The sequence below is a fragment of the Chrysochloris asiatica genome, unplaced genomic scaffold (genome assembly GCF_000296735.1).
Source record: "Chrysochloris asiatica unplaced genomic scaffold, ChrAsi1.0 scaffold00003, whole genome shotgun sequence".
Taxonomy (NCBI): Eukaryota; Metazoa; Chordata; class Mammalia; order Afrosoricida; family Chrysochloridae; genus Chrysochloris; species Chrysochloris asiatica.
In genome coordinates, this window is record NW_006408521.1 from 39,084,098 (window position 1) to 39,092,536 (window position 8,439).

The 8,439-nt window shown below is 39.0% G+C and overlaps 1 protein-coding gene across 1 annotated transcript in view; it reads left to right on the top strand.

The window, feature by feature from the left end:
• The window catches only part of SMC3 (structural maintenance of chromosomes 3), a 54,583-nt gene extending 54,056 nt beyond the window's left edge, over nucleotides 1-527 (top strand). The window contains exon 29 of the mRNA XM_006831335.1: nucleotides 456-527. Coding sequence (XP_006831398.1) covers nucleotides 456-527 — 72 coding nt within the window. The remainder of the gene's footprint in view (nucleotides 1-455) is intronic.
• The last annotated feature ends 7,912 nt before the right edge of the window (nucleotides 528-8,439 follow it).

An 8,439-nucleotide genomic window follows, 5' to 3' on the forward strand; every position in this document is an offset into this window, starting at 1 on the left:
CGGAACCGACTCGATGGCACTTAACAACAACAACAACAATTGTAAGTAAGGTTTTATCACAGAGCTTTAAGAATGATTTGACCTGATACGTAGTAAAGTTTATAAAAGTTCAGCTGTGCATTTAAAATATTACCTTATATAATGCAAAAGATCCCTGGAAGTGGGCTCTTTTGCATTATATAACCAATCCCCCAGCTACTTAAATGCTGGACCACTAATTGTAAGGTAGGTGGTTCAGCCACCAGCTTCTCTATGGGAGAAGGATTAGGCTGTGTGCTCCTGTAAAGACTTACAGCCTCAGAAACCCTGTGGAGCAGGGGCAGTTCTACCCTGTCTTAAAAGATCACACCCACTCGGACTCAGTCAGTGATAATGGGGTCTATATAATGCAAACACTTTTATATTTCTTTTTTCCTGTAAGATTTAATAGATTTTAACATTCATTGTTCTTTCAGGTTAGTCATATTGATGTGATCACAGCAGAGATGGCCAAAGACTTTGTAGAAGACGATACCACTCATGGTTAATTAAAAAATCCGCCTGCTGATTTGGAAGATGTGTATAGTAATATGATTCTCATACCCAGGAACTGTAAATTTAAACCTAAATCTTTGATCATTATTAAGTTTTCAGACCTAGAACATAAAAATTCCTTTTATATTTCTGTCTCTGTATTTTATAAGATACTCTGTAATGTTACATTTCTACTTATAGTTTAAGAACTTTATTTCCAGTAGTTTTTTTGTAAAGTGTCCTCCTATTTTAAATCTTTTGAAATATGCTAAATATTCTTTCCTAATTATTTTACCAATTATACTGCCTTTTTTTATAGCTTCAATTAAATTATAGGTTTTATGACTAAATTAGTGTTTTATGTGACTTTTCATTTACAGTTACACAAATTAGAAACAATTTTTTCTTAGTAATATGTATTTTGCATAAAAAATAATCTGCCTTCACCTAAAGGAAGATTTAAAGATAAATTATAGTTTATTACATCAAGTGGTTTTTAGTCCTGGTGCTCTACATTTGATTCCCCAAGGGAAGTTATTGCCTAGATGAGTTGACATAGAAAATTTAGGGGGTGAAGGCTCAAGTCATTGATGGGTCTAAAGTTCTCCCAGGTGATTCTCATATTTCATTTGTGATAACAATCCTTTAAAACTTGTTTTTATTTTGTATGGCAAAGTGTTTAATAAAGAATTTGTGTATTTGGAAAGGTAGTTTAAGTGTAACCGAGAACACTAACGTCAGGGAATTGAGCCCTGAAATTTCTTGGTTCTCCTGGATAAAAATTTAGAAAACATTACTGAAACGTCAGGTTTTTTCCCAGAAGGGATCCTTGTCTTGTTTTGACTTCATTAATTTTAATTTTTTTCAAATTCATACACCATAAAATCCATCCATTAAAAGTGTGAAGTTCAGTGGTTTTAAGTATATTGACAGAATTGTGCAACTGTGTCCACAATCTCGATTTAGAACATTTTAATTTCCCCAAAAAGAAACCTTGTACTTTGTTAGCAATCATTCCCCATTTCTCCATTCCTTTATCCCTGGCAACACGGTTATTTTCTGTGGATTTGCCTGTTCTGGATATTTCATATACATGGAATCATATAAAATGTAGTCTTTTATGACTGACTTCTCCCACTTAGCAAGTTTTTTAAGATTCATTCATGTTGTAGCATTTATCTACACTTCATTTCTTTCTGTTGCTGAATGATATTTTATTATATGAATTAGCACATTTTGTTTATCCATTTATCAGTTGATGAATATTGAGTAGTACACCAGAGATTTTAATAGCGATACATGTTTGTTTTGTTCACCATAGTAGATTTGGAAACTATAACGTTTATAAATCACTGTATCAACTAAAGTGCCACTATTAACATTTTGGGGCATTTTCTTCAAATTTTGATACAAAGTTGTCTGTTTATATATTTATACTAAGTATGCATTTTTATGTCCTTAATTTTTCACTTATTGTTATGTGCTATTGAGTCGTTTGTGAAGAGTGACTGGTGGCCTTGAACCACCAGCTTTTTATTTAGCAGTCTAGTGCTTATCCTGTATTACCAAACCAGAACTTGTTGTTGTTAGGTGCCATTGAGTGGGTAGTAACTTGATGCACAGCAGAATGAAACACTGCCTGATCCTGGGTCAACCTCACAGTTGTTGCCAGCTTAAGCCCATGATGCTGCTACTTTGCCAGTCCATCTAGTTGGGGGTCTTCCTCTTTTTCTCTGACCCTCCACCTTACCAAACATGATGTCTTTCTCCAGTGACTGGTTCCTCCTGACAATATGTCTGAAGTATGAGAGACGAAGTTTGGCCATCCTGGCCTCCAAGGAGCACTTTGGCTTCATTTCTTCCAACACAGATCTGTTGGTTCTTTTGGCGGCCCATGACACTTTTAATATTCTCCAACGCCATAACTCAAAAGCATCAATTCTTCTAGTCTTCCTTGTTCACTGTTCAGCTTTCGCATGCACATGAAGTTATTGAAAATACTATGGCTTGGGTCAGGTGCACCTTAGTCGTCAAGCTGACATCTTTGCTCTTAAACACTTTAAAAAGGTCCTGTGCAGCAGACCTTTATCCCTTACTAATATGATATAAAACATCCCTCTGCTAAAACTCTTCAGAAACAAAAATTTAATAGTGATACAAAAATCTTGTCAAATAAAAGTAGAATCATTTAATTTAAAATTCGGTAGGTGCTTCCTAGTAGCTATAATTACAAAAGCAAGCTGAAATACTGAGTAGTGCTTTTACATATAGAACTCTGGAAATATAGGAATATTTTCTCATTCCCATTAATCAGAGTGTGAAAATTTATAAATGTATAATTTTTGAACCTTTCAAATGGTAAAGAGTGAGTGTTATTATGATAAGTAGATTGAAGATTTTTCTACTCAAATGAAAATGTTTCTTAGAAAGTGATGCAACTTCAATTAGAGAAATATTTTACTGTAAACAGTAGTGTACTATGGATATATAGGTATAAGTGATTCAAGCTCTACAGCTGCTTTTCAGAAACCCTGTATGGAGTCGCTATGGGTTGGAGCTGACTCAGTGGCACTTAGCAAGAAGTATGGAAAGAGGTATGAAAGCTGACAAGAGGATTTCTTTAATTTTGAAATGATTGTAAACAATAATCTATTTTTTAGGAAGATTTCTCTGCTGATAACTCTAGAGAGGGGACTGATCCTTCCATCCAGCTTCCCATAAAAGGAAAATACTAGTGTTCAAGAAAATAAAACACTGACACCCAGCTGGGATGTCTGCCACAGAATATGTTCTAAGCTGAAATAGTATTCATTCTTTTTTTCTTCACTTTTTATTCCAGAAACACTAATACTGCAAGTTTGCATATCTTTGTTGAATGGAGTCCTGGTGTGGTACTGTGTAATAAAGCACTGGACTGCAAGCTTGGTTTGAACCACCAGGTTGGCTGTACAGGGTCACTATGAGTCAGAACCAACTTGATAGCACTTAGCAACAAGAAGAAAAAGTAAGGGAAGGGTAAATGGAAACTAAATGCACAGTTGAACAGTTAAAATAGGTGACAGTGTCAGTGTTAGTTCTACTGCTTAGAAATAAGGAGGACCTTTCCTCCTTAAAAACGGATCCCTGCTGGTGTAGTAGGTTAGGCATTGGGCTGCTATCCACAAGGTCAGCACGTGGAATCCACCAGGTACTTGGCAGAGAGATGAGGGTTTACAGCTGTGGGAAACCCTGTACAGGGTCACTGAGCTGGAATTGACTGAATGACAATGGGTTTGGTCTTGGGCTTTCTTCCCTAGGAGCTCTGGTGGCGCAGTGGGTTGGTTAAGTGTTGTGCTCAGTGGTTTGAACCCACCAGCCAGTGCTCAGGTGAAACATCAGGCAATCTGCTTCCATAGCAATTTATAGCCTTGGAACCCTATGGAGCAATTCTATGCTGTCCTACAGTGTAATCTACTGGACAGCAGTGGGGTTTTCCTAACCTATTTGATGTTTTTGAATTATATAGCATTAGGCAGAAATTAATGTGAAAATTGAGCAATAGTGATAACCTTTATTCCCTTAGTTTCATACTTTGTTAAGGGGAAACAGGTGACTTTCCCTTTTCCTCTGGGAAAAGTAATTATGATTGACTCTTATTTTAGTTGTCTTCCTACAACAGATTTCTGGTGTGGCACTATAGGATAAGCACTGGACTGCTAACCCAAGGTTGGCAGTTAAAGCACTAGCTACTCCTCAGAAACCATATACATAAATACATATCTAAGCCATATACTCCTCAGAAACGATATGCAGAATTACTACCGACTAGACGACCCTGATGGCACACTGGGTTAAATGTTGGACTGCCAATTGCTGTGTGGCAAAAGATGAGGCTGGCTGCTCTCATCAGAATTTATAATTACGGGAATAGTTTGATTCTGTCTTACTGGTCACTATGAGTTAGAATCAATTTGACAGAGGTGGAATTTCTGTTGTTTAGAATTGTGTTATGATTTGTATTTTAGCCACTGTGAGGCTAGCTTTGCTCAAGAATTTCATCTTTGTCCTTGAGGCACCTGGACCACACCTGAAGCTAGGCAGGCCAGGCCAGAAAGACCACCTGATACCAGCTGACCTCAGGTAAAAGGGGAATGATTGGCTCATTCATGCCTTTGTAACGAGATTCCAATAAAGACTCTGAGCACAGATCTTGGGGTTTCTTGGCTGATGAAAGACATCAGTGCATGTGATTGATTATGGAAACTCCATGTTGGGAACCCTTCCAAACATCACTCTCTGAGTTTCTTCCTTTGTATCCTTTCTGCTATAATAAAATGCATTGTTCAGTAGAGTGCTTTCCTGAGTTCTGGGTCCTTTTAATGTATTCTTGAACCCATGGGGATAGTGGAAACCTGCATATCAGAAGTAAGAGAGATATGCAGGTACTACTGAGCTGATATTAGCCCAAGGGGGTTATGGAAATGTATGGTCATCATGTCAAAAATGAGGTAGTACTAAGCTTTTAGCTGTTGTCAGAAATCTGGGGCAGACTTGACAGTCTAGAAGACTATGTCCTTGTGAGTGCTGACTTGACTCTGGGTGGTTAGGGGCAAAGGAAGAAGTGCTTGCATGAGCACCTGGTGACAAGTGGGACAGGGGAGGAGAAATAGATGGAGATTAATTGTTTTCATAGTCACATTAAAGATGTCTTACTAAAATGGGTTGATTAAGTTCATTTCTAAACTATCAGTTCACTGACTCAGATTTTGCAAAGCATTTCCTCTTCTTAAATGTGGTTTTTTATGTCAACACTTTCACTAAGATAAAAATGTCAGTACTTTGCAGTTAGATATAGTTAGAGCAAGATACAATTTTGTGTGTGTGTTTGACACTTTAATTTTACAGTGAGGAAATTTGAGGCCCAGATTAGGTAAATAACCAAAATGATTGAAGGTATACTGCTTAGTAACTGACAGAACCAGAACCAGAACCAAACCCTGGCTTTATCCAATACATATGCTTTGTTTCTCCCAAATGAGCTATGAAATGGGGACCTATCCTGTCATGTTTGTATAGTGTTGATTGATAATCTGCTTTACGCAGAGAGCCCGATTAAAAAGGTATGTGAGTTTTCTTTGCCCTTTTCCTTTCCTACCCTTCTCCCTTTTTTTTTTTTTAGAGCTTGCCTATTTAGATACACTCTGATGACTTGTCTCCGTGTCCTAGGGGAGCTGGGTTTCTCCTGGCTGCCAGTCTTCTGCATGCAAGATGCCAGTTTGCTCCATAAATCTGCCACCGTGTGGCACTCAGTCTCCCCTTCCTAGAGACAGAGAGTCTCCTGGGTGTAAGAGCCCTTGTGTCAGCCAGTAACTGTGCAAGGGACACGAGGCAGCAGAGAGATTACATTTGCAAGGAGAACATGGGCATATTTACTCAAGTCATCACATTGAGTAGTAGAAGTTTGCTGCAAATAAAACATTAGCATTTGAATGTTACCTTTATGGAGTTTGTGTGTTTCTGGCATGCTGTCATATCAGTATTGGGCAAATTAAGTGGATTGTAGTATAAATACCAGCATGCAAGTGTTCACTGGTACCAAGTCTAATACAAGTCCTGCTTGAGCCTCATAACATTATTCATCCACTAAAAATGATGAAGCAAAAGAGCATGAAGGAAATCAAAGGATCAGGAAAAAACTAGTCCACAAGACTAAGACAACACAAACCCCATAGTCTTTTCAAAGCTGATACCAGAATGAGATGGTTCCCGTTACCACCAGCAACTGTCTGACTTGGGACACAATAGAAGGTGTGGAATAGAATGGGAGAAAAGCATAGAACAAAACTTTAAAGTCCTGAAAAAGGCCAGACCTAGTGGACCAATATATTAGAGGAGCCCCTGAGACTAATATCTTTTGAACTTGGAGTTGAAGCTATAGCTGCCGATCAACTTTTCAACCGAATAATAGATTGGCTTATAAAATCAACATCACTTGTGCTCCCTTAAGACAATTATATGAGACCAAACAGTCACCCAAAAATAAATGAGAAGGGAAGGAAGCTAGATCAATCAAAATGTGAGATTACTGATACTAAAGTTGAGACCAGTGGCATGGAACAATTCATACAAATATTATTCAAGCTGAACCAGGCAGAGTGGGAGCCAGCAGCAGAGACTCGAGAGGTCCCAACAGCAGAGGCTCGGGAGATTCTGTGCTAGGGTCTGTCCATTTGAAACCAAGGTCCAGTAGCAGAGCACAAGCTTCAGGCAGCAGTGACATACAACACACACTACAGTGTGCCTGCATGGTGACAGAATGGACTGGACAGATGTTTGTACCCAAGTCCCAGCAGTCCAAGGCAATCTGTCTGCCTGTGCAATGCAGATACCCAAAGCATACAACTTCGCTTATTTCCGGAAGCACTAGAGGGAGCTCTTGACACAAGCCAACCCTTCCTCCATTTTTTCCATCTAGGTTTTCAAACCAGATTCCTTTCTAGTTCCTCATTAGTCGAGTTCCAGAAACAGTGATAAGATTGAGGTGTGATATTCTTGAGATTTCTCTGTTGCAGGAGTTTATGAGCTAAGTGTTAACTGCTTACAGCTCAGAAACAAAAATTAGATGCTTTTAACCAAAGTACTAAGTACACAAAAAGGTGTTATTTAGAAAGCTCCATAGCAGCTGTTTTAACAACAAAATGGTAGTTCTTTGCTGCAACAGCCTTACTTGTTTTCCCTCAGAGCAGTAATGTTTACTGTCTCTGCCTTCTGAATTCTCATGTGAACCCAGAAGACGTTGTCCTAGTTTTATACTTTTAGTATTTCTGTCGCTTATCCAGCATCCCTTACCCAAAACAGCTTCATCTGTTATTGTTGCTTTTCTGCTTACCATTTCTAAGTCATCTTCCCAATAAGAGTCCAAATCAGGTTCTCACAGAGTGCTGGGAAGTCTTGCAATTTGTTTTCTGCTAAGTCACTCAACACCTGTAGTCTCTGAGATGACACTGCTCTCCTCTTTAGGGTGGTTCCCGAAGTCCAGTTTCTAGAGTGCTTAAGAATAATGATTCTTCTCTTTGGTAAGCAAGTATACAGCAGCACGGGTACCTAACTATGCACACACAGCCCTTCCTCAACCTCTGCTGAGTCAAACAGCAGGCAAAGCTTTGTTTTCCATCATGCTAGATCTGCTGAGATTCTGGAGTAATGACTGGGTTTGGGTCTGGTCTTGTGATGAACTGAAAATTAAGGTGCAAGCAGATAAATATACTGAATGGTCTTTCTGTTCTGAGATGAGCGTATTTGCCCTTTGTCTCAATTGTGAGATGAAAGCACTGAGGGACCACCAAGAAAGAAATCATGGAAGCTGGGTGCCACAGAAATCTTTCCAGTGAACTCTTACTTTCTACTGTTTTTCTTGTCATACTTCTGGGGTATCCATACGTCTGTCTAACCTCTGCCCTTGGCTGAGTAGAAGAAAGAGACACTTGGAGAAGGAACTTTGGTAGCATAGTGGTTACAAGTCAGGCTGCTAGCCTCAAGGTCAGCAGTTTGAAACTACCAGCCATTCCATGGGAGAAAGATGAGACTTTCTGCTTCTGTAAAGATTTACGGGCTTGGGAACCCTGTGCAGGGTTGCTATGAGTCAGAACAGACTCCATGGCACATAACTACCACCAACAACAACCTCTGCCATTTTCTGGGTAGAAGAAAAAGACACTTGAGTATTACATCAGGATTACAGTCTTTCGGAGATACCTTCTTTGTTGTGTATTGATTGATACAGGCTAATCTTGTATAATCAACTTTTTGTTGTAAGGTTTCCAAGGAGCAACTGGTGAGTTTGAACTGCCGACCTTCTGGTTCTCAGTCCAGTGCTGATCCTACAGCACCACACCAACTTGATAGTTATTAATTGCGGGGTTCTCTACTATCTGAAAAGGGGCCCTG